Source organism: Lissotriton helveticus, chromosome 12, assembly GCF_964261635.1.
Source record: "Lissotriton helveticus chromosome 12, aLisHel1.1, whole genome shotgun sequence".
Classification (NCBI taxonomy): Eukaryota; Metazoa; Chordata; class Amphibia; order Caudata; family Salamandridae; genus Lissotriton; species Lissotriton helveticus.
Genome location: NC_136073.1, coordinates 255,943,881 through 255,971,470, shown reverse-complemented (window position 1 = coordinate 255,971,470; position 27,590 = coordinate 255,943,881). Strand labels below are relative to the sequence as shown.

Genomic DNA, 27,590 nt, shown 5'->3' with positions numbered 1-27,590 from the left:
TCGAAAACCGTGTGCCACAAAACATTGCAATGAGCATGACGGCATTAAGAGGTAAAAGAATGCCCAAGACATTCAAAATATTCCCACAAGTGTTTTCCACACATCTCAACTTTTCATGTTTTTTTGGTGTCCATTACTTTTTAAAAATAGTTTTAATGACTTCTCGAAAGTATTAAAAATAGTATGTGGTTTAAAAATCAATTGTACAACCCCAACAACATTTTTTGTGGAAATACCATTAATGAAAAAACCCATTTGAGAGGAAAAAATGAAAAACTCTTGACAGGTGAGAATGGTATAGTGTATGGATGTTGTAGTCCTTTTTCAGTTTCAGCCGCAACCCTGAAGAAATGCAGCACCACACATGGCCTACAACTGTAAAAGGAAAACAAAAAAGAAAAGGAGCAGGGAACAATGAGAGTGGTAAAAGAAAATAGAAGGGAGGGAAAATCAAGTAATGTACAGGAAAGGGGCCTCAATTAGAAAAGGGAGAGAGGGTGAAAAAAGTGGAGGAAAATAACGACGTGTAACAAGGTAAAAGAAGATTAATTTAAGGGGATTAAGATGAGGGAGAGAATAGCAGGAACATGTCAAAAGAATGGTGAAATAACCAACTTCTGGGGAAGTCTGGAGCATTAATACCTGATGGAGGAATAAAACAAATCGAGTGCGGCTGGTGAGGGAAGGGGTCGAAAAAAGGAAATTGGGCATTATATGAAACTTTCAAAAACATGTAAAAGACAATTTAAAAAAGGCATTTATTGAGTTGGATTTTGACATGATGAATGCTTTTTATCTTTGATATTTCTGTTAGCCAGTTTAGATTAAATAGTTTCTCACAATTGACATTGTACAAGTATTTTTTTCCAGAGGTCAAATACAACTAAGATTAAGATAGTTAGCTAGCTTTCTCCTAATTTAATCATCTTGTAATCTAGGTATAGAAAAATCATCATGATTTAGGTACAGTAAATTTGCAGACCACATTGGACCTGTTAAAATAAAATGTAAGGTGGTGGTTCTTCTATTGTGTTAGTTCACTAGTTTATTTAAAGAGGCATTATTATAGGTCTGTTTTACTGAGCAAAATAATTGATTTAACCTCACCCTGTCAATATCAACTTTGATTGTGATGACCCAATTATGAAGTCAGCCATACTTAAGTAAGCAGAGAAGACAGCAATTGAACAGTCTGATCTCATTTGCACTCTTCTCTCTTGCAGAAGAGATGCATTCATATTCTCCCAAGCAATTTGCCTGTTGTGGGATGGTGAACGTTGGTGTTGAACTGTCTTTCACGTTTTTTTCAGGTGTAGTCATTTCATACTTTATCTTCACAGGTACTAACAAATGAACTCTCTGATATTATCTGCCAGAAGAACTTGATGCATCCATTGATACAAAACTTTAGCTACGAGATGATTAAAGAACAGATTCTGCAGCTTTTTGAAAGTATGATTGATGATTCTGAGAACTTCCTAAAAGGCGTATGTATTTTCATGACTACTCAACATTCTTTTGTTATGCAACCTGTATAGTCCAAATCCTTTTAACTGTCGCATCATATGTTATGGTTGTGGAAGAATGATATTAAAACTTGCCTCAGACAGCACTGAGATTTACTACCTTTCTTTGGACTTTACTGTGACATTGGTGTCCTTTTCTAGGAGATTCTACTTTCATATGCCTTTTAATGTACACTTGTATATCCTGCCCAACTATAAACAATCTTGGTGTTCATCACTACGGGACCAATAGAGGATAATTGGTGCTGTGGAGGGGGAAGGGAGAGTAAAGGTATCTTAAAACATTTGATGAACTAGTAATACCCATCACCTGTCCTCTTCTTTTTTTTTTTTGCTCTTGGGGACTTTTTTCAACATGCCCCACTATTTTGATCACAAATTTGCCCATGAGGTGAGGAAGCCAGACTGATCAGACATTTCATAAAGTATACGATTGTTTTGCAATCAGCTGACTAAACATGCCAAGTGGCCAGTTCTCCCGCTTATCTGCAATTTCCTCTCAGAAGTTCAGAGGGACACATAGCAGAAGCAGTTTAGCTCTGTGGATGTGTCCAGTGTGGCCCAAATCCCCTCCCTCCTGCAAGAATTTTCTGGGGCCCTCTATATGGGGAACACTCCAACAAAGTTTGGGGGGGTCCTCTCTGTGGCCCACTATTGCCCCTCGACAACACTGCCCAAGATTTAATCAGTGAAAAGCTATTCAAATTATGGTTAGTGTATGCCCTGTCAATGCTGGTTCTGTAATGCCAATTGATCATTAGTAGTCAATAGTGGTATTGGTAGGTTCTAGAAGAGCTGCTATCATGCCAATACAGAAATTATCAGTGATATTGGGTGGGGACCTATTTTTTACAAATCCCACTTGCTATAGGTGCAGTTTGCATAGTACAGTATCTCCTACACAGCTGTAGCCCCACTTACCAATGGAAGGAGCTACTGTCACTATTTAAGAGCCTTGGTGTCTTAAGACAAAAACAACAAACGTTCTTATAATCTCAGATCCTTAGAGAGAAGACCCACCCCCGAATAATATTTATTTTTCTCATTACACAGGAGAATATCAAGAATATAGCTTTGTTTCGAGAATTCACAGAGGTTTTGTCAGTTTTCTGTGTCTACTTCTTTTGTCCTGTCCCACAGTCTTCTATTATGACTGAAATGCCTTTTTCCCTTCTCAAGAATTGTTTCTTGTTATAACAGGATTTTAGATAAATTGCGGATTTCGCACGCTTATCCTTTTTAATCATATGGGATCAACTGCCATGATATAGATCGGTACATTTAGACGACCACTGAGGGAAACTGTGGATAAAGCGCTGAAGGTCTTAGAGGTTCTTGTGTGACCCATAATGAGATACATTGTATAAAGTGGGAATTTATTTTTAATCCTGAAGAAGGTGTTGGCTTTAAGTAACAATTGCCAAACCGCAACGCGGCGATGCTATGTTGAGTTGAGATACGTTAAGTCGCAGGACAAAAACTCCTCCAATCAGGATAGATTTACAAATTGGAGTGTGATTAAATCCCTTTTGACTAGTGTGTTCATCTCATTTTAATTGGAATTATTTTCCTTGTATTTTCCCACTGTCTATAATTATTTTGTATTAGTGTAATAACTTTTATTGGTGTTATATTTTATATTGTCTTTTTAATATATATCAAAATAAAATGTACATTTTTGTATGACTTTATCATCTGTATCCTCTTTGCTCCTTATGATTTGCGTAGAGTTAATTGTGTATGGAATGATGTGGGTTTAAGCTCTGGCTAGTTTGTAAGTTCACCCAAAGAGGAAACTTTTCTGACAATCTTGTTATAACAGGCCCTTAGGTCTCGACTAGAGAGCACTTGTGCTCTCTCTTCGAGACATGCTATATATACTTTGTGGGCTTACAGCCCGCCCAATTCTTTTCATTTATTTCTTCGAGTGTATTTTAAAATGCCTTGTTTGCAAGTGCTTAATCTTCTCTTCATGTCACTCCTTTTCGTGGGTTGTTCCCTCCCACAGAGCATAGCCCAATTACTTGTACCCATACTCTTTTGTGTTTGTATGTTGTTTTCATCTTTTTGTTGAGCCACTCTATTGAGAGCAGGTTTTGTTGCCTGCTCCCTCCAACCATCTGTTTTCTTCTTCCCTCTGTGTTACCCCTCCCTCCCTCCCATTGCAGTGTTGGCCTCCCACCCAGCACAATAAATAGTCCAGAGGCCAGATGCCTTTGTCCCGTTCTGCTTCATGAAAGCCTTTGACTTCGGCTGGGCAGTGTCTGGCGTCTTATCTCAACCTTACTGGAGTATTTCACAGGGCTTTTAAATACATTTTACATACCTTTGTAAACTGGTTAACAAAGCTTTGCTTGTTTTCTTAACTGCTTTCTTTTTCTTAACACAGGCCTTGCAAGTGCACATTTTTCTTTTGTTCCTCTGCTCGTTTTGTTTTTCTTCTTTTTGCTAGGTTCTTGTTGCCCTCTTATTTTGCCCTGTTTATGTCTGGAGGTAACTCATGACTTACAATAGTGTTATTTTGGTGTTGGTTTTTAGTATTTAAGCTATATTTACAGCTTTCTGTCCCGATACACCAACTAAGGAAATTTATGTGGCATTTTTTCAGAGTTTGAAAGACTGATGGTTTGTAACCAGAAGGGTGTTATGGATATTTTAGTGTTCTCTTTGACAAGTTTGAAACTAATGTTCCAGCGATGCATCGTGACCTAAAAAGGTGTGCACAAAGTGCAACATCTTTTATTGACCTACTCAGTCTAACAGCACTTTTAGTCTTTTAATAAAACATGCTGAAACTAGGCCTCAAAGGAACATCTGAGTGGCAGACTCAAACGCAGCAACTTTTTAAAGTCAATCTACATGACAAACAAAGACGCACACCTTACAGGTAACTAAGAGGACATAATGAATTACACAGGAGTAACTTACTAGGAATGCATCAGTAATTCCAGGACTGAAATTATGTTCCACTTTCTCTGATTCCGGATGTATACGGTGAGGCAATTTTTGGAAATGTAAACATCTTCCAAGTGAAATAGTTCAGAACAGTGGTTGGGGCAGGCCCCATGAAGACGCTGTCCTGCGGTGTCCCTCTGTGGATTCACCTGTCAGGCAAAAACGTCTGGGTGGAAGGCCCGGTGGACACATGAGGTGTTAGACAAAAGCTCAAACGAGTTCTCTAATTCAGACATAGTTTAAATGATGACATTTACTAAGGCCAGACAAATATGACTGTAAGCCACCCCAACCTCTCTGGCTAACTATTAGTACCGCAACACTAAAATGTCCCAAAAAACTACACTGATAGAGGATGATTTTTATGTATTAATAATAACATACTTGCTGAGCAGGAACATCACCAGTGTCAGTTGCCCTACAATTGAGGAAGGAATACAAATAAGGCCCCGTTCTCTCCACAAAAAAATCAAGAACCTTCTTGGTTTTATCTTTCTTTTCTACATTGTCCCAGTATTTTACACTCCCGATTTTCTTCCTTTAATTTTCAATATATGTTTTATTGGAGTGTGTGTACATTTCCTTTTCGTTTTTTGTCTTTTAATTATTTTTTGGCTTTTCCATTTTTTACTCCTGTGTGGCGTTTCCAACACGTGTTCTAAATCTGCGTTACAGCCCAAATGACTTTACTGTACCAATAACAGCCCTTCGAGCTTTTGCTGTAGTTTGGGAAAGGCTAAGCATTTATTTTCTCAATCACACATGCCCTTAAATTTGTGCACACAGTGACAATAAATGTCTCAATTTTTATGTTCAGTATATTACATTTTCATTTTCTCACTATTAGTCCTCTGTATGTACACATTGTACATCCTAACATTTAAATGTTATACAATCAGTAAAATTGATGTTTTATGCACTGGCAGATTAAAGTGATTTGACCAGAATCACAGGATGTTGAGGTGGCACCGGGACTCGAACATTGCTCCCTTGCTACAAAGTCGCAAACTCTATTTGTAACGATTGACACAACAGAAGCCTTATTTCTCGGAAAACACACACTCTGAGTGCCTGCTTTGCTTTACATCTGCATGTGCACTCTGGATTATGCTCATTAAGGATGTTGCTCCTACTTCACAGTGACGGTGCACTTTATTTACGTTTTTTAACATACTTCTCTTTAAGTGCTTGTACGAAACTTTGGTGTTGCTTGGGTATTCAACGACAATTGCTTTGTTACTTAAGTTTGTGCATGCAATGCTTCCATCAGCTGTCCATCTTGTTAGTACATTGTTTTCTGTTGCCGCCTGCCCTTCCTGTTGTGCTTGCCCTGTCAAGCCCTCCCTGTTGTACTTGGCCTCCTTCCACCCTCCGTAGTTGCTTGTCCTCTCCCGATGATCAATCTAGTTACTTTTCCCTACCCGCTCTCCTCTTGCTGTCGTTGCTTACCTCCTGCTGTCCTCCTTATTATCCATGTTGCCCTCACCTCCACCCACCATAACAAAAACAAACACTACAACAAAGCCAACCATGATGCGGCCAGTGCTGGCAGCATCATAGTGTTTATTTTTATTTTTCCAACTTTCAGCCATGCTGCACTGCAGCTGTGCAAATGACTAAAGAACATTGACAAAGCCAACAGTTTGCGTAGGCGAGACCTATTGGCTTTGCCAATGCTTGTTATATTTATTATTGCCATTGTCTTTTGTAGTTTCACTCTCAACCACACATTCCAAATGCTGTTGTTTTTCCCTTAAACTATAGCTATTTGAAAACGGCAAATTGACTTTATTTAGTTCCTGAACAGATTTGAAATAATTCTCAAATTGTTACTAGGAAGTAAGAGGAAAAAGTGTTCTAAATCTGCTTTTACAATTTGACCTCATGCTTGGCTGCTTTTGTAAAGAAGGGTGAGTGTTTCTGTGGCATTGCCGTTAATCTATTCTTGATGTTTATTTTAGAAAGTACTGTAGTGAACATTCTCTGAGGAGTACAGCAATTGCAAGAGGATCTTACGGCTGTAAGTTGAGAAGGTTCCCTTTCCTGTGTAAGATGTGTCTTTTACTGAAGAAGTAACCACATCACACCCACTCTTTCATCACTCAGACACAATAAAATCCATCCACTACCCCTCCCAAGAGATGGGTAGCTAACCCCCTCCCCAATCTATCACAGAGACCGAAAAGAACTAGAGACGCTATGTCTGAGAACGACGCAGCGGATCTCGCAGCCTCGTACGACAATCATAATGCTGTCACCGACCAAACCAAAATACAGGTGATCACCCGACTAGGTAGAGTCCAAGCCCTCCCCAACTCACCGAGACTACCAGCCACCCGCATAAACATCCCCACGGCCCCCTCTACGAAGAAACCCAAAACAGAGACGACCCCCACAAACTCCATGCTCATAAACTGCAGATCAGCCACAAAACATGCAACAGAACAAGCAGAATCCATCCTCACTCATGACATTGACATCGCATTCATCACCGAAACCTGGCTCAACGACTCCTCCCTTCCTCTTCTGGACACCCTCATTCCCCCATGCTTTACAATCACCTACAAAAACAGAAAAGACCATAGAGGTGGAGGCTTAGCAATCATCCACAGAGACAATTTGTGTGTGTCTGAATCAGAATCCTCCAACTACAACACCTTTGAGTGCCTAACTGTCAACATCAGCACCTGCAGCAAAAAAACAGTAACATGCCACCTTATTTACCACCCCTCAGGCAACTCCACCGCCTTCACTGAACACATGTCTGACCTAATTGCCCACTGCTCCTTATGAGATGCGAACAATCTTATTCTGGGTGACCTCAACCTACACTGGAACGAAGAAAATAATCAGCTTATCCAAAATCTGAGCGAGTTACTATGCAATAACAACCTCATGCAACACTGCATAGAAACAACTCACAACAAAGGAGCCACCCTATATGCCATCATAGCCAATCAAGACACAGTAAGGATAAACCACACCCTGCCCGTAGATTGGTCCGACCACCGCCTAATCCTTTTTTAACTCTCTCACCCAGCCACTATTCAACTCCCCACCCAAGAACAACCGAAATGGACCAGAAATCTCACTCGGATCAACATGACTGACTTGGAAGAAAAAGTCACCTCTCTACTCACTCCCTCCTCGGCGGAGCTTTCCTCTACAGAACTCACTGACCACTGCAACACTTCCATGTCAACTATTCTCGATCAGATTGCCCCTCTGAAACTAAAAAAAAAACAGGAACATTCCATCCAGATCCTGGTTCAACACGGACATCAATAACGAAAGGAGACAACTTAGAGCCACAGAAAGACTCTGGAGAAACAACCCCTCCGCTAGCCTTCTAACAACTCAAAGCAGCACGTAGAAATGACAAAAAACACATCCACAATGAAAAAACCAACTTCTTCTGCTCCGCCCTGGACAATGCAAAAAACAGGCCCAATGAACTATTTAAAATCATCAAGCTACAAACCACTAAGCCCACAACAACTTTCACCCAGGCCTCCACAGAACTCTGCGAAAATTTCGCCATCATCTTCGAAGAAAAACCCCCCAAGATTGAACACTCACTAGACACCAGCAACGATCCCGCAAGCGAAAGCCTGCCCCTTGATACTATCGAAAACTCATACCTTCACAGTGCAACTACATGGAAGGCCTTTGCTCCCATCACGGAAGCCGAGATTATCAAGCTAATCTCAACCTCCAAACCCGCCTCTCACCTCTTAGACCCTATACCAACTCAACTAACCAAAAATCTCAAACTCTCCATTGCTCCCTTCTGGTGCAGAATCATCAACAGCTCCCTGCAATCCGGCATTATACCTGATTGCCTCAAAGTTGGCTAAGTCACGCCACTACTAAAAAAACCAGGCCTTGATCGAGCGGACCTGAATAACTTCAGACCCATCTCCAATCTCCCCCTCCTATCCAAAATCCTGGAGAAATGCGTCCTCTCACAGCTAACTCAGCACATGGACAACATCAACCTTCTTGACCCCCACCAATCGGGGTTCAGAAAAGGTTTCAGCACTGAGACGGCGAACCTCAACATCACAGACGACATCCACCAGTCACTAGACTCCGGCCAATGCTGCCTTCTCATTCTCCTCGACTTATCGGCAGCCGTTGACACAGTAGACCACCAACTTCTCATCAAGGCCATACAAGAAAGGGTTGGTGCTGATGAAAAGGTCCTCCGATGGTTCACCTCTTTCCTCCAGAACCGCTCGCAAAAGATAAAAATCAAAAACTCTACCTCCGACCTCCACCCTGTCAGCAGAGGTGTACCCCAAGGCTCAGTGCTCTCACCACAGCTGTTCAATATATACATGGAACCCCTCATCACCATTCTTAAAAAGGCGAAGATCCCCTTCCACTTATACGCCGATGACACTCAGATCTCTCTAGAAACCTCCTCCCCAAACGACATCCTCAGACTTAACAACACTCTAAAAGAAATTCAGCGCTGGCTATCCCAAAATCACCTTAAACTCAATCAAAAAATAAACAGAGATTCTCCTCATCTCCAACAAAGAAGAGAACCCACAAATTGCAGAGTGGCTTAAAGCTTTGGATGCTCTAAACGGTAATCTCACCCTGGCCAAATCCGTAAAATCCTTAGGAATCACTCTAGACCCTAAACTGGACATGACCAACCACATCAAAAACTCTGCAAAGCCTGCCTTACTCAACCCAAAGCTTCTATACAATATCAAACCATTCATTCCTGCTAAAGACTTCAAACAAGCCACACAATCGCTGGTGCTATCCAGGCTCGACTATGACAACGCAACCCTCACTGGCGCTTCAAAATCCAACTTGGCTCCCTTCAGAACAACCCTCAACGCAGCAGCCAGGATGGTCACTGGAATCAGGAAATATGACCACATTTCACCAGCACTAAGAGAACTAAAATGGCTCCCAGTTGAACAGCCAATTTCAGAACGGCATGCCTCATTCACAAAGCCCTCCACACTGGAAAACCGGACTATCTAGCCCCCAGAATTAAGAGGGCTGGGCAGACGAGAAACCTCAGGAGCTCAAACTCCCTCCTTCTCATCCCCTTGAGAACACGGAAACACAAAACAGCTGCGAGATCATTTGCCGGAACTGCACCCACAATTTGGAACTCCATCCCAGCAGACATCAGAACTATCCCTTCCTTCACAAAATTCAAAAAACACCTTAAAACCTTCCTGCTGAACACCTCCCAAATGTATAGCCACACTATCCCTGAGGCCGGTGTTCTCCGACTATACACTGCTCACATTCTCCTCAGTCCGCCTCAAGACTAACTGTGCCCATTATTAAGCGGCCTCACGATCCTCGGTCTACCTCAATTCAGCATTCAACAAGGCTACCTCAGGACTCTACCACTACCCCTAGAAGACCCAGCACTCTTGGACTGCCAAACTTCTTCGGTCAACCGAAATTTAGCATTAAACAAGGCTACCTCTGAACTCGACCACTACCTCCAGAAGCCTCAGCACTCTTGGACTACGGAACGTTTTTTGCTGATGATTATTCTAATATGCTTAACTATCTTGAAACAATGTTGTAAAGCGCTACGATACCCATGGGTCTGGTCAGCGCTATATAAACCTCCATAAATAAAAAATAATAATTATCAGGATCTTGAACAAGATTCTTTTATGGATGGGTAGCCAATGCAGAGCCTCTAGTGTGGCGAATGCTGAGGAGCTCCTGGGCCATTTTAGTACGAGTCGGGCTGCAGCGTGCTGTACCATCTGTAGCTTGTGCAAGACCGACTTATCGGCGCCTTCATAGAGGCTGTTGGAATAGTCTAATCTGGAAGTGATTAAGGCCACTGACACTGGGGGGCGTGGCCGGACGAGCAGCGAGATGGCCGCCTAAACAGCGAGCTCCGCCGGCTGCCTCGACAAATCCTTCAAAATCCTGCCATTTCGTGCATATAAACGAAACTGGACATTGCGCGGAGGAGGGACGGGAGCTGAAGCAGCCTCGACCCGAATTTCAGAGATTTTCGGCGCCCGCCTTGCCAAGTCAACTGGAAGGAATACGGTGGGAGCCTTGTTGCTTACCCTACCTTGGGACTAACATCTACCATGGGCAGGAGGATCTATTAGAGGGCAATGTGGGCAGAGCGTTGCGAGGGATCAAAGGAAGCATGGCATTCTGGAGTACGTTGCCGCTATCGGTGGCGGGTCGAGTGGCACTTTTAAAGATGGTGGCACTACCTCGGCTGCTGTATTATTTTAGGACGCTGCCGATTTGGATACCAGGTTCGGTGTTCAGGACGCTTCACTCCTTGATGGGGGGGGGGGGGGGTTATGGGGGAGTGGTAGACGGCGAGTGGCCTTGGATACTATGATGCGACCCCGGGCTGAGGGAGGATGGGCAGTCCCAAATTTCAAACTGTATTACCTAGCTGCTCAGTTGCAGTGGTTTACCCAAGTAGTGGCAAGGGAATTTAGGGGCCCTGATGGCCCGGTGGGCTGATGGATCCCATGCCATGTGTTGTCATTGGTTGTACTTTGTCCAGCGGCTGTGACTTGGCTCGTTAACCCATGAAAAGCGAAAGCTGAGGATGTGTTGGAACCAGAGCCAGCGTGGCGGTGGAGCTACCAAGCCATATGCCCCGGTGATCCCATTAGGCATGTGCACAGCCCTTCCGCATGGGGGAGACTGGTCCGTGCTAGCAGAGTGGGAGGAGCAGGGGTTGCAAGTGATGGGAGACCTATATGAGGAGGGTGTCCTATTAGACACTGCAAGATAGTCCTATTGGCCCTATCAGACACTGCAAGATAGATATGGCCTTCCCAGGGGCAATTTCTTACTGCACTCAGACCTGATATCGGCAATTCAACGCCATTGGGGAAGAGGATTGTCGGAGCCACAGATGTTGTTAACTTGTCAGTATGTAGTGATGGCGGGGACCTTCAAAGCTATAACGTGCTTGTGTAGGAGAATGGTAGGTGAGGGGCTGCAGCCGCTGAGTCAGTTGCGCGGGAAATGGGAAGCAGACCTGGGTAGGGAGATTCCTGAAACGACGTTGTCTGGGATAGTGGAGATAGCGTGGAAAAGCACGCGCAATGCTAGATTCCAGCTTATCCATTTCTATGTGCTACACAGGGCGTACCTAACCCAGGCACGGATAAATACATATTTTAATGTGGACACAGCCCGATGCCCCAGCTGCAGCGGGCTGAGGAGCTCATCGCAACTCAGGAGAGGCGGATTTTATCCACATGATGGGGAATTGCCCGCAGTTCGGAACGTATTCGGAGGAAGTGGTTGATGTAGTGTGCGGGGTAACGGACAGGCAGATAGACCCAGAAATGGGGGCATGTATATTGCATTGGTTTCGTCATACAACTCGGACAAAAGTAACAAGTAAGTTCTTAGACTTGGGGTTACTGCTAGCCAAACAGGAATTAACGAAACACTGGAAAACCAGGCAGCTGCCCAGCATTGAGTGCTGGAAGGTGGAGTTCGCCAATTGGGCAGCCAGTGAGACCTTTGTTCGGTTCCAACAAGCTAGGAGAGCCAACAACGAGAAGGCACTGGAAACTACGAGGGCATGGGAGGCCCTGGTTGCACTGCTGCTGTTGCCAGAAACTGAGTCAGATGAAGAATCAGTGGATACGCCGATAGGGACTCCCTGGTTGACGGGATTGTAGTGGGGTTCCTCATGGTTCTGGGGTACACTGCTGCGGATGTTTGACTGACCTAGATCAAGCCAGTCCCACAGGGAGAGACTGAGAGGAATATACCCCTGAATAATTATACACAATAGGTAGTTTCCTATTCCTGTTAACAGAGAATACACCGGTGGAATGGGTTAGGGAGGGCAAGGGGAAGGGAATGACAAATAATTGGTTGAGCACATAGCTTGATTGACTAGATGGCTTAAGGAATAGATCAAACAACCTGTTAGGCTAGACTGAAGCAATGAAGGCGTTCTCCGATAAAAGTTAGCACTAAGGCTACAGGGCAACGCATGTCAAGGAGTATAATGTCAATTAGATAACAGAAATATGAAAATGTGCATGTATTAAGAAATGTGCTGTTTGGTAATGATGTATAATGAAAGTGGATGTTTTGTTTGTGGTAGAAAATCAATAAAATATATATATTTTTTAAATTAAAGAATCACAATTCCTTTTTTTTGTGTACTAGGGAAAAAACATTATCCTCTTACATGGATTTTCAGGAGGATTGTGACATAAATTCACTAATTTTGAAGTCAATAGAAAGTAAAGTACACTACAAGCTCCCTTGGAAGAGGGAGCTTGACAGTTGACCTCAGTCTTTGAATGCACAGCAAATGTGACAAGTTAAGAACAAGATTTTAAGGCCTACTTACAGAAAGCAAGTTTGTGGAAGAATACAGTATAAAAGTGGTTTTGGGCAACAGGAGGGACAAACTCTAGCTGGACAGCCTAAAGCAAATAAAGCCAGCAAATAGAAAACCCGAAAATGTGAGTTACAAACCACAAAGCCAATGGTAAGCAACAGGCGGAATGCATTCCTAGGTCAGCTTTCTGGATGTACTCAAGATGTCTTTAGCAAATCAGACGGCTGAGCTCTCTGGTAGGTTTCGACCTAAAAGAAGGAGCTAAAATTAAAGCACCATTCCTTGTTTATGCCATTTCAATTTATTGCAGGGGCATGAACGATGATGCTAGCCTTAATATGTCTCTTCCACAGATCTGAAGTCAGTGCAAACAGTGAGAAATGTGTCGCATTACCATGTCTGGAAAGTTCTGTCAAAATGTGCTACCACGTTCTGCACCCCTTAAAGTCAGTGGACTATTTTTGCATGGCTAGTGAAAAAGGTGGACTTGCCGTAGTCCAACCTAGAGCATTGATACTTGCCATACAGAGTTGTGCTCCAATGAAAGGCACCACTCAAGTGATTTCATTGAAAAATTTGATGGCAAAAAAACTAACAAGCAAACAGGATACCATACCCAAAGAATGGCTACCATCAGTGTAGATCCCAAAACTGCAAACCTCAAGACTGGAGCCCAGCGGGGCTTAAGTCTTTTCTGGACTCGGTCCCGATCTGTCTCTGCCAGACTCTCGTACACTGTATGAACCCCTTACCGTAGAGGAAATTGGGGATGCACTTTCTTGCCTGCCTTTGGGAAGACCCCTGGCCTTGATGGGTTCACGATGGAATATTACACAGTGTTTTGGGATCTTCTTCTCCCTTACCTGTTGGCGTTGTATGAGGAAGTGTGCCAGACTGACTCATTACCAGGAGATCTAGATACCAACACAGTAGTGGTGCTTCCTAAAACCCAACCGCCCTCCACGCCCTGTACCAGTTACCCCCCTATATCACTGCTTAATTGCGAGATAAAGATCTTTGCCTCAGTATTAGCAAACTGATTAAAACGGATGTTGCCAACGTTGGTGCATCCTGATCAATGTTGCTTTATGCCCTCTCAGAACACCAGACACTACATCCGTTGACTTCATGCGGCCCTAGCTCACGTCATCCTCTGCCTCCGACTTACTCCTAATTGACTTTGAACGGGCGTTCAATACGGTGGACTGGGACTACCATCAGGAGGTACTCGTCCTTGTGGCTTTCTGCCAGCGCTTCCCAGCATGGTCCGTGTTCTTTACTCCCACCCTCCATCCCGAGTACGTATCAATGGCATTCTTTCGGATCCCTTTCCTATAAATCGGGCACTAGGCAGTGGGAGGTCCCTATCCCCCTCTTCTTTTTGCCTTAACCATGGATCCCTTGGCCCAACTTTTCTGGACGGATTCGCAATACCAGGACTGGGCATGGGGTGTGGGGCATGAGTTCTGCATCACATTATATGCTGATGACCTTCTACTGTACCTTACAAATCCAACTGAGAGGGCCCCCAAAGCCTCCAGTTGCTTGATGCCTTTGGGAAGGCCTCGGGCTTCAAGATTAACTCTTCCAAATCCATACAGGTTCCCTGAGCAGCATTTAGGGACTGTTTTGATAGGCAGTCCTCAGTTCCCATCCGCTGGCTTAGTTTTAAATACCTGGGCATTTGGGACACGCTACATCCCGAACTCACTTGGGCTCTCAATCTACAACCCCTGTTTAAAAAGGCAAAGGCGGGCTTGACCAAATGGTATTTCCTTCCTCTTAATGTCATGGGCCACGTGGCACTTTACAAGATGATGATTAGTCACGTTTTTTTAACATCTTTCAAAAATGTCCACGTCTGCTGCCACAGTCATGGTTTTGGAAGTTAGACGGTGTTGCGCAGTCCTTCCTGTGGTGGGGCGCGTGACTGGCTTTTTCCCATTGTCCACGGGGCCCATTTGACAGCGGTTTGTGTATGTCCAACCTGTTTCTGTATTTTTATCCTGCCATCTTCTTGTCATTCATGACTGGTTCAACAGGGTATGGTCAATTCTAGCCTATCGTTTAGAGCTCTCTTCTCTCTACTTTCCTAACTTGCAGGCTATGCTATACAGTTCTCCAATTCTCAACTCCATTCCGCCGGTCACCCGGGTGGTATTGCTCGCATGGAGAGCTGCACTTTGTCATGTGCAGTGGGAGGGCAGCGCAACAAACCCCTCTGTGTTACGGCACGTGGTTGAGAGAAGTGGCCACACTTCATGGTTTTAGGACCTGAGACCTCATTGGAATCTTGCAATTAGGGGATATCTGGTCGGGGGGACACATACGTTCCTTTTCAGACCTCCAACAAAAATATACACTTGTGCATACCAATTCTATTATCTCCAGATTAGATTCGCTCTCCACACTCACCTTCTCCCTGAATTTAGTCCTCTGGAGGCCAAGCTCCTTATGGGTGACCTTGGCCGTGGAGGCATTTCTCAAATTTGCTGCACCCCGTTATCTATTTGCCTGGCATACTTGGTGACCTCAAATCTTGGTGGGAGGGCTGGGTGGTCCCCTTGGATGAAAAGGACTGGTGTGATGCCCTGAAGGCCCTCCACAAGCTCACAATCTCCTCCAGACTGCGACTGGTACAGACATACTACTTTTATTCTGTGTATCTCTCCTCCACCCACCTATACCGAGCAGGCCTTCGTCTCCAGCTGCTTGCCCGCGCTCCGAGGTTAATCCGGCAGACTTCTATGAAATGGTGTGGACATGCACAAAGATACATCGCTATTGGTCTGCAGTGACTAGAGACCTCTCGGAGGTTTTTGCGATGAGAGGTCCCTCTCTTGCCTCTTCTGATTAGGGTACTGGAGGGCGCTGATGGTACAAAAGTTGAGCAGGCATTTCTGGGTACAGCCCTCATGAATGCAACGTGCGATATAGCAGTGAAGTGGTTAAGTCCCATCTCTCCAGCCAACACACAGTGGAGGCGGGGTGTAGACTAGTGCACTCAGGAGGAGAGCATGGTCTTCGAATCTTGGGGTTGCCCCAAAAACAGGCGAGTGTGAGGAAGCGGCTTGGTCACTTACTGTAATTAGACTATTGTTTGGTGCTCTGGATCAATATGTGCAGTGTTTGCTTTTTCATATAATTGTGCAGTCATTCCATTTGGTCATGGTGTCTTATTCCATAATGTACTACTCAAGTGCCGTATTTGCTTGCTCCCACATAACAACCCCTTTGGCCTAAAATTCAATAAAGTTTGTTTATTAAAAAAAACTATGGAGGATATGGAACGCCAGGGGCATCAGGAAAATAGGAGACCTCTTGGATACAGAAGGGGGGTAATACAATTTGAGGAACTACAAAGGAGATTTGAAATACCCACTAACACTTTCTTTAAGTATTTACAGGTGAGGATTTACCTGAGGGATAAAAAGGGAGGCCCGCTAGGATTTAAACATTGCAGGTTATTGGATTACGTAGAACAAAGTAGATATTGTACGATACGACAGATGTATGCAGAACTGTATGCCTTCAAAAAGGATGATAGAGAAAAATTCTCAAAGAAGTGGGTAGAAAAAGTGGGGACCACCCCGGATGGATTTCAGAAGTCACTAGACTTAGGAAGATCAGTGCTGTGTTCGGCGACGCTGCAGTCACAGCATTATAAAACACTATTCTGCCTCTACCATACGCCGGCAAGAATAGCGCAGTGGGGCGGGGTGGAAGGTATAACTTGCCCTAGATGTAATACAACTGAAGCTGACATAGTACATATGTTTGCACAATGCCCACAACTGTACACCTTGAAAAGGACCATTGAAGACTTTTTGGAGAGCTCATTGGACATTAAGACTAAACTAAGTGATGAATTGATACTGCTGGGGGTTAAGACTGAGGGTGAAGATGGCTCAACAGAGTTTTTGTTTTTGGTGGCAGCTGTATTTCGAATTAGCATTGCACGGGCATGGCTAGACAAGATACCCCCAACATTTCAAACTTGGATAGCAAGGTTACTAGCCTCATATAATCTGGAGAAAGCGATATATGAGAGGAAGGGTAGTAGGGCGAAAATATTGGGTGGGGAGATGTGGCAACCCATCACGCGATGGAAAGCCGGGCAAATCAGGGAAGGGGTTGGGTAAACAGCAGTATGATGTAGGGGTTGATTTGCAGTGCCATTTTTTCTTTTTTCTTTGTTCTACAGTGTTCTGTTGTAAGAATGTATTTGTTTTGTACAGTATTGGTTTATATAATTTTATTACTTTGTGCTGAAAGCTTGACTGTAATAATTTGGGGGGTTAAAAATGCTGCGGGAAAAAATAAATTATAATAAAAATATATTTTTTTAAAAAGAACAATTAAGCATCACACATACTTGTAATAGAATAATATGAATGTTTTGTACTTAGAATAGCTACAGAACCCCTTTTTAGTTACAATGCACATTTGCGATTATATGATTTTTATTGGCATAAGTAAAAGTGAATTTTGAATTACTGTAACCTAAAGACATAGTTTAAACATATAAGGTTGTTTAAAAAATAATAACAAAGAAAGAATGAAAACAATTGACAATATAAAGCACTGGCCCAAGGGCACCATAAAAAAACCCCCAAAAAAACTGCAAACCTCTTTTGCAAGTGAGTGGGTGCCAGTCACCTCTGGTGATAATTAAATGTTCCAGGTGGAGGTGTTCATTTTATTTAGATGGAGGTCCATGTTAGTGGGATTGGCATAAAAAAGTAGAAGACACCCGCCACTGAGAGCAATTAATCTGGAAGAGAACAAAAGCCTGAAGACCAACAGTGTGTAAACATCATATGTAGAGATGCTGGTCTTTGCATGATGGAGCAGGCTGGCCAGGGTTTGCCTACAGATGTGAAATAAGAAAGGGCACGATACAGATCCCTGAGGAACCCTCGCTTTGGACTCCTACATGAAAGAGGGTAGCATGGACCATTGTTTCCTGTCTGCCCGCAAAACTTTGTGCCATGAAACCTGACTTGGGCTAATCTGACTAAGGGTGTGTGCTTTCTCAGCTTCAACTACCCAGCCTCTCCCTTATGTTTTTTTTTTTTCAGTTTTATATAGCGCGAACTAGAACCGAACCGAACCAGTTATCAGAGCGCTTTACATAGCACCAGTTACGTTACATGAGGACACACTTTCATTTTAGGCACGGGGAGATTATGTGATTTGCCCAGAATCACAGGGGGTTTTTGGCGTCGTTACCGAGACTCTAACCCAGATCCCCAGGTCCGAGGTCGAGCGCCCTAGCCGTTAGGCCAACCCCTCTCCCCTATGTTAATATAGAGCTGTGTTTTTAATGCTAAGCTCTGAATGGACATGGAGTTCAGTATATGTAGTAAAATGTGGTTGGCAGTATCGTCATTTCAAACCCTCTATGACCTCTTATAGAAGTTTTTACTGCTCATATTTACTACCCTTGCAAACTCAAATGTACAAAAAGCGGGGTTTACTTCTACTGGAGGCCCCGTTTTATTATAAGTAACGGTAACTATCACGGATATTACCCAAAAAAGAAAAGTGACAGTGCAGAAGAGCATGGCGGAGAGGCATAAAAAGGGAGGAAATGTGAAGGACAAAGACCAAGACGTGTAAGGAAGAGTAAGAGAGAGGAAGCAGAGGGTGTGAGAGAAGGAGGTAGGATAACGACCTCACTCCAGGTCATTATAGGTCTCCTGCCTTAAAGGTTTCACCTACAAATCAAGGTTTGCTGATCTGTTAATCTAATTAGACCAAGGGAAGCAGAACTACAACACAGAGAATTAGTGTATCACATGACTATCCAGAACTGGAAACCGTGTAGGTAACCAAGAAAGGTGGTCAAGCTAGATGGAGGCGAGCTCGGAGATTCAGTGTGAGAGGAAGGACAAGCAAGAGTAGATACAGTATTGACTCAAGCCACAGAACGCCTCTAGCCTGAAGCCCCAGAACCACATTCTGTATTAAGGCCTGCTGCCAATGTGATTTATGTGCCACTGCCTCATGTCGAGTGACTTGTAGGGCATTTTATTACATTGTGGGAGTGAGCCTTTTCATGGGCCTACTGGTGCAGGGGTTCGCCCTTCTTTGTCCTTAAATCCTTAGACTAACAAAATAGAGATTGGCACGGAGGCTGATATCAAAGAAATAGTTTTATTAACCTCTCATGAGGGAAACTACATCTATACAACACCCTCGGTCACTGAATGAGGTAGTCCAAGAAGTACAGAAGCTAGGGGTCTTTTATATATATATTTGTTACATTGTCAGCATGAGACCAAGGGGAGGTACTGGCACATACAAGAATAGTTGTTAACTAACGTGGGCCTACAAAATATGTCTTGATCAGCAAAGTGGAAGGGGAAACATTTCTCCTTACATCAGTAAAAACAGCCAGATCATTACACACTAAGACAGATGCATTCTGGAAGCTGCAGGCCTTTCTGAGCATGAACAAGGCTCTGGCTCAGTGCTGAAAGAGTTAATTATAGCTGATGACTCAAGCAAAATACAAGGGCAGGCAACAGTGAAGACGGGATAAGCACATTGCGAGCACATGGCTAACTAGAATGGCTGCCATAACCAAAATGGCTAACAGCAATTTTTTTCTAGTTTCCACAACATAGTTCCCAGATACCACTAGGGACTGTCTTAAGGGATTCATACAGGCCTTAGCATGTGTCATCAACAACTTGAAGAAATATGACCAAATCACTCTCGCCCCAGTAGAAACCCATTAACTTCCACTTGCTGGCCCATACAATCATCAAAATCAGCTTCTTCATCTACTAAGCCACTGTGAACGGTGCTCCTGCCTAGTTGCTTGGCAAGCTCACCACCATTGGTGACTTTTGGCACAATAGCGCCCAGGACACCATCAGATTGGCGGCAAAGGCGTGCAAATAAGAAAAAACACATCAACAGGCCTTCTCATCAATGAAGCTTGTAGCCATCAGGACCGGCTCTACCCTGCTCAAATTCAAGAAAGAGATGAAGACGCACCTCTTTAAAGAATATCACCATGCAGCACCATATAAAACCGCTTCCCCTGTCAGAAACCAGGAACTCATCCATTACCTTGTTGACTGTCTCTTAGCCTTTGACACTGTACAGTGCTCTAGTGCTTTTTGGCTTGGACCCAATGAAGGGATGAACAGCAATTCTGATGTTGCATTCTGAGAGCAGCGGTTTTACTTTGCTCATTAGAAAGAGCTGGTACCAGGCCATCTTGGTTTTGGTTTTGATGTGTTCCTTGTCTGGAGATGAGAAGACTTTTAACTAGAGTTTTGTATCGTCACTATATTGGTTATTTTGTTATTGCTGAGTAGACTTCCAAGGGGCTATATGTAGAGGTTAAAGATGACTGGGGACAAGGTTGGTTACCAGTAACTAGGACTGTGTAGTTGACGGGGATGTTTTTGAACAAAGATGTACATATGTGCAAACAAGTGTGGGTTGGATAAGTAGGAGGAGAACCAGTGAAGAACATTTCAAGTGACACCAATTTCAGTCTTTTTTAACATTCTTTTTATTGGCATTTTGTAATAATATAACATTAACATTCAGTTTTGTTGGGCAAATAGTCCTTTGTCTCAACCATTCCTTCCAGTCGAAAAGATAGTGTCATACATTCCATTTTGACAGGGATCACCATACATTTATATTAGTTATTTATTCTACAATTTAGATGGTATATTCTTTGTACATTTAATTTATGTCTCAGCTCTGAAAGTTGTATAAACAGTTCTTACAAACTCAGTCTGACTGGCTTTATGTTGCAGTAACGTGATGGAAAAGAAACAATAACGACTTGTTAAACCAAATTATCTCTAAACATTTACGTGTGGTTCATGACAGTTTACTCCTTCTGACATGCGAAAGGAAGACCTTATGGTAACATCATTGTATTGCTAGTAGAGGCTACCTATTGTTTGCAGTACTTAAGTATATGTGACCTGTAGAACACATATACAGTGTACTTACTAGGCCCCGCTTTTACCATGCTAGACATAGTTCATTTAACTACTTCTAATTACCATAATATCAGCTGCCACAAATAATTCAGGGAGGCAATTTACCATCCTTATTTAGGAACCATACTTTGGCTAGCAGTTCATTCCATTGGTTTGATACTGACCATCTTAAGGCCCTTAACTTCTTTGAGGTGAAACAATTTTGTTTTGGCTTCCATGCATTTATGAATTTCTAGTTGCCATCCCTTTATGGGTGTTGAGGGAGCTCTGTGGTCTTCTTCTTCTTCCATTTCATAGCAATCATACGCTTTGCCAATAAAAGAGCAAGGTTCAGGAACCCGGAAATAGCTCTATCCGCCGCTGGATGAGGAATCTGCCCCAATAGGCAACACCTAGAGGCATCTATGTTTGCACGTCTGGTTATTAATGACAGTATAATTGTAACATGAAATTAATATTCAGCTATAATTGGGCAGTCCCAAAACATATTCCAGAAGCCAGCCCCATTGCTTGAACATCTCAGAGAGTACAATGTGGCTGTCGGGTATATTTTATGAAGCATACTTGGTGCTAAGTACGTCTAAGAAGGATGCTAACCTGAAAATATTTAAAGCTGGCAGTCAGAATGACACTATGAGAGTAGGCTACTGTACCTTGATATTCTTTAACATTGACGCATCTACCCAAATCCGCTTTCCATTCTTTTCTCATTTTAACCATTTGATCACACATATTCTTCTATTGGGCCCTGTGTAACCAAGTAACTAGATACCTCCCTTCACCCATCTTATCATTGGTTTGTATACACTCCAAGATTGTTGGTTCAGTGTCTTTAAAGTTCCCATTTACTTTAAGTGCATTGATGAGGCTGGTATGCATTAAAAATTGCCCTTTGTGGATCCCAGAGTTATTCATGATAGTCAAATGATACTACTGACCATTTTCAAACCGGTCTCATATTGTGACTATACCAACTTTTTCCCAATGATAGTGAAAAAGACATTTAATATTATAATACCCTCTAACTTTAGGGAGGTCCCTTAGGGTTATAGCTGAGGTGTATGGAACTTCTTTCTGAGTCTTACTTTTGAGTGCTGCCTTTAGAATTATGGGGAGCGATTGAGGCTTTAGGGTGTAGATGAGGGTGGGATGATTGGCAGTGTTGAATGCACTGAGGTGTCCAGCAGTATCAGGAGGCGAGGGTTAACTTTATAGTAAGGAGGGCATAATCTATGATTTGTAATGTAGATGTCTCCTTGCTGCTCCATGCTGTCAACTTGGTTTGGTAGTCATGCAGGAGATGGTTGGTATTGATGTGATCTTCGAGTCCTAGACTGCTTTTTCAATTATCCTGCCAATAAGGGGTAGGTAAGTGATTGATTGGCAGTTGGCAAGGATATCAGGGTCTAGTGTGAGTTTCTTCAGGAGGGGGAAGGACCTGGTCTGTCTTCCTGGAAGATACCTTGTACTACGGAGGCATTTTGAGTAGGGCTTTGATTATGTATGAGGGAAGAGATCCTCTGCAAAGGAGATGGCTTTGACTGAGTTGAGATGTTGAGGATGACTGCTAGTGTCAAGAGTTTGAAGGATGGTCTTTGTCAGCTTTAACACAGGTTTTCAGAGAATCAGGCTTGGCGTCAATGTGAATTTGGATAATTTGTATTTTTTCACAGAAGAAGAGGTTGATGGCAATGCAATTGTCTGTAAACTGTCGTATAAGAGGGTCAGGTAGAGATTAAAGATGCAGTGCTTGATTTCCTTGGAAGAACGTGTTACTTCTTTTGGCAGCTTCATTGATGTTGTTGGCATAGTACTTGCATTTGGCTGATGTAATAAATTGTCTACATGTTGCACGGAGGGACTTCAGTTGCAAGTGGTCCGCATTGTTATATTTTTCTTTCATTGTCTTTCTTGTCAACAGATGGAGTGTTTGTTGTTGGTGGGGTCTCTGGAGTAGCAGGGTGCTGAAAGGTTACACTTGATCTTGTGGCTTGGTTTGTCAATGAGTGTTCTAATAGTTTTCCAAAAGTCTGTTGAAGTTGTTCAAATGGGTGTTGGTGCTGGAAATATAGGTGGAAGAATGAAAGATTCGTTTGAGTTACATGTTGTTAATGGAGAAGACTTAGAAGAATTTGAAGGTTTGCTGTTCTCCTTTGGGTTGACCTAAATGTGTTCGCTTGATTCTGAGCAGTGTGATAAGGATGACGAAGTTGTCAGTTCAGTCCACGAGTTTAAGAGGTCTGCATTTGCAGGTTATGATGTCATGAGATGAGATTGAGGGTGTGGCTTTTTGAGTGTATTGGCAGGTTGACATGCTTCATTGTATCGGCCGTGTCGATGAGTTGCTCCTTGTATTTGTTAATGCTTGAGTTATCTGGGAGGTTGAAATTAGTGTGGAAGGTGGTGTGGGCACGTTGGATGGATGAAATGGAGAGGAGGTTGATAATTTGGGTATAAAGACATAGTTCTGTCAGAGAGGAGACTGTAGATAAGGGGAAGGTGGTGAGCAGAGCCACAGAGAATGGGAAGTGAAAAGTAAGGAGGGTAGTCCCATACATGCCTAGGTCACCGGACCATGAGAAGTTATGAATTATAGCGGAGCCTCTTGCATCAGTATGTGTTTGGTAAGTTAGAGGGTCTTTGGTGGTTTAAGTAATGCATGTTGTTGGGTCTCTATGTTGTGAAGATACGGTGTGAGGGTCTTAGTGATCTAGGCCTGGGTGACAATGTGGTGATGAGTAGTTGAGGGGAAGGGGAGGAGGACTAGGCCCATAATGATATCTTCACCTAATCCAAACCATTGCAAATATTTGGTGTAATTTACTTTCTAAATAGATTAACCAAATGCTATGTATTTGTACATTTCAGGTAAGTAGTACAAGAGGCTCAAACTATTGTGTTTATTGCTGTCTAATAAAAAAAAGTCAGTGTACAGGAAATTGACAACTCAAGAAAACTGAGTGAGAATGTCTCATGGTAGCACCAAGTAGGAGAACTGTAAATCAGTTTAACAATCACTCATCACTGGTGTTTCTAACATGGTAGGAAAGTTAGCCAAGGGGCACAGGGACACCTACTTGTGTAGACAATACCATCCCTACAGCTCTCTACTGCCAACGTCCATCTAATCAGTACTCTCCCTATTTTAACTAAGATTCAGCTAAGCATCTTAAACTGAATTCTATACATACTAAAACATGTTGGGCAAACACTAATATACATGTATTAGCTCTGTGCCGGCTCATGGTAAAATCCAATAGTCTATCTTATATCAAACTGTCAATGTGTTTTACTGCTCCCAAATATTTAGCATATTCAAAAGACCTAAAAACAATTGAATGGTCTCAGCACACCTGTATCGGTTAGTATCTCACTTGTTACTACCCATATTGCTGCTGAAAGTTTCACTGCTACAGATGCTAAATTACCATACTGAACAGAGTTTCCATGATAAATAATTGCAGGTTTAATCGCTACAAGATCAATGCTCCATAAGCTTCACATCTCAGAATTTGAAAGAGAACTGTCCTCTCCTAACACACGGTTGTATGTTCATGCGCTACACCATGTGAGATCTTACTTTTAGACGCTTGCTTAGATTGCAGTGAAGCTGGGCTTTTTGCCGTAGGTGTTGGTGCTTCACAGCTTGCTTTAGTGTGCTTTTTTTTTTATGGCCTGTTTTTGTGAACCACCCGCAGTGGGACCCTAGGCATATCACTCAACAGTGGAAAATGTCTGAAAATTCTAAGGGAGAAAAACAGGCCATACCTCGTGAGTTGGAAAAGCCAGCTTAGTTATCAGTTTTCACAATTAGATTAAAATGTCTAAAGGTGACACTTCCAACCTGCGAGTCACAATGAGGAACAGGTACTGGAGAAGTCTGTATCTCTTGCCTCTGCAATCTCAAGCCATTTTCTTTTAGGTCAAGCCTAGCGGCACACGCATGTACTGCTCTCTCTGCGAGGCATGCTGTAGTAGAGTATGCTGTGGAAGCCTCACCCACTCTCCTCCCATATTTTTCATTGGCTGGTGTCATTGTCCTTGGTAAATGCTGGCTTCCGATTCAATATGAGTAGGCTGCCTTGTTTTAGGTTTAAACCTATAATAACTGATAAATGCCCACTGAAAGGAAAATAACCCTCACCAGTGTAAACATATAAACACTAAAAAAACACCTTCGCAACCACAAATTAAATGCCATTTAAAGAAAGGATAAGGTGAGTGAAAGTCATTTTTATTTTTTCCTGACGAGTCCAATAAAATGTAACTTTGTGATACAAGGCAGCAGTAAAAAAGACTGGTCTAACGTTATTCCGTTTGAATTTTGCTGTTTAGGGATGTCACTAAAATATTGTTTCTTCTTCCTTTTGCTGTTCTCTGTTTTGTGGTCTTTGGTCTAAAGATGCAGGGTTTAGAAGCATGCTTTAGGTCTTATTTCATTATTTTATAAATAGTAGAAAATCAGGAAATATCAAGATCATTTTTGATATTTTGACTACGTTTGATTCTTTCACTGATAGGTCAAATGGCTGATTTCATAATAATCTTTCCCAGTATGATCCCTCATATTTACCCACAGACAGATAATGGGTGAAACCCTTTGATAAATCAGCCCCTTTTCTAGCGAGTCAGTACTGACAGTAGGTGAATTGCCAAACACCTCAGGCTTTAAACATTTAATGCAAATTGTAGTGACAGGTATATGGAGTGGTGGTGAAAACATAACACCAGATGTTTGGAAAATATGGAACGCAGTGCCACTTGAAATGCTGCTGCAAAAAGTTGTTACCAAGTTCAACAAAGATTGGAGTGTTAGGGTTTGTATTTGCAGTAATTCAGCTACCTATATGAAAAAGTTTTGTGATGACTTGTCAAAACCGATACCTGAACTGAAGTGCTTCCCTGTAAGAGATCCTTGCCACTTGCCAGATGTCATGCTGAAAGCATCTTTATAATCTTCAGAGTTAATGAAGAATACTATTGACTTTGTAGTCCATTCTGGTGCACTGTTTCATTATGCACGGGAACTGAAACGCAAATATTTCTCGTTTTGTGGGGCATCAAAGAAAGTCATCCCAACTGTGTCTTTTAGCGGGTGGGTCTCAGTACTAGAGGCTGTAAATGCTATATTATCCATGTGATGACCGCTTACAAAATTGTTGCTTAGTGATGATGCCAAATGCAAGAAATGTGAGGATCTGTGGTCGCATATTGACAGTGATGTGAAAAAAGTACACTCTACTGCATTCTTACTGATTTTGTACAGGAAAACATGACTGGTGTAGTGGACATAATCAAAAAATCAAGAATTGGCATAGCCAATAGGTCTCGCTTTTGGGACCTTATAAGTATTTAGTTATGCAGCACACTATCCTTTGTGCAACAACATCAATTGTTGCATGGTTAAACACTTATAAGCTCCCAAAAGCGAGACCTATTGGCTATGCCAATGCTTGTTAATGTGTGCAGTCATGTTTGTAATGACTAGAACATGACTGATTCAGGAGAAGCCCCAAAATGATACATGTAAGAAACGCGATGCATATTAGTTATTTCAATAAAGAACGTTTTGCAAGCAAAAAGTTAGTATCAAACAGTGGCAACAAAAAGATCTCCTCGGTTGCAACGTCCTTGGTAACAGCACAATGTTGACATGAAAAGCATTCCATATTATATATTGACGTAATGGGCTACAGCTCTGCAAGGACAGACCAACCGTCGAAATCTATTAAAATGAAGGGGAAAGCCTGCAAATACAAGAGAATCTCATGGCCTGCAAGTAAAAAATACACCAGCTATGCATCCAAGCTCTACAAGGGTCAGTGCATTTGGCCAATAATGCTAATCTGAAAGGGCCATGTGTTTGAATGCATGTTCTACTATTACTTCAATGGAACCTGCTTGACCGAACCGCATACTACATGAACCTGCATATTGCATGCCTCATAACATTACAGTTAGCGGTAGAATCTGAAATTCTCATATAGCTAGTTTGCATTCAGTGAGTTGCATTTTGCCCACAGCAGAGAGAGGCCTAGTTTCACTGCCCATCAGAAAGAATATGGCAGAATGTCCTTACACAGATGAAGTAAGCCCACTCAGGAAGAGGCCACTTACAAGGCACACACTGTAGACTGTAGATTGTCTAATAGATATACATACTAGAGGTTATGAATTATTACAAGGAAATATGCCAAAAGTAAACCATAAAATCGTGTCTCTGGCACCAAATATACTAGAATGTAAAAGAAATGGGAAACACTAGCTGCAGTGTGCAGTAAAAGCATACAAACTCAAGATTAAGTAAAAAAACAGAGCCTTGCTGCAGTCCTTAACCAACAGGTGCCCCTTTCATCTCTGAATCGACACTAATAGCAGTATCTGGCCGGCGAAGACTAACAGCGGGAAGTAGATTTGTTTTAGCTTCATCGATTTTAACCAAAAGTACTGAAACATTTATAGTCTAAACGAATATCTTTCTTTGCTTCTTTCACGAGCATTGAAACACTTCAAAATGTCGCCTTTCTGCAAAACTTCAGGCTTCCTAAATAAGCATAGACCTTACTTAAACCGCATGTGCACGGTTCGACGTAGTTTGTTTCCTAACCAGCTTACTAAACCCCCATAATTTCATTCATGTCAACAGAAAGAAGGCGCGTTGGACCCGCGATTCGTCTTGACAACATAAGCAAAATCATGGCAACGAGAGCATAAGCAAAATCATGGTAAATATAACCTCGCGACCTGTTAAAGTACCTCATTCAGCCCAAGTCCAATGAC

The 27,590-nt window shown here is 42.6% G+C and overlaps 1 protein-coding gene across 2 annotated transcripts in view; it reads left to right on the top strand.

Moving 5' to 3' along the window:
* TERF2 (telomeric repeat binding factor 2) overlaps positions 1 to 27,590 on the top strand; it is a 578,117-nt gene that overhangs the window by 219,232 nt on the left and 331,295 nt on the right. For both annotated transcript variants that reach the window (XM_078668354.1, XM_078668355.1), the window contains exon 5: positions 1,341 to 1,487. In XM_078668354.1, the coding sequence (XP_078524480.1) occupies positions 1,341 to 1,487 (147 nt within the window). The remainder of the gene's footprint in view (positions 1 to 1,340; positions 1,488 to 27,590) is intronic.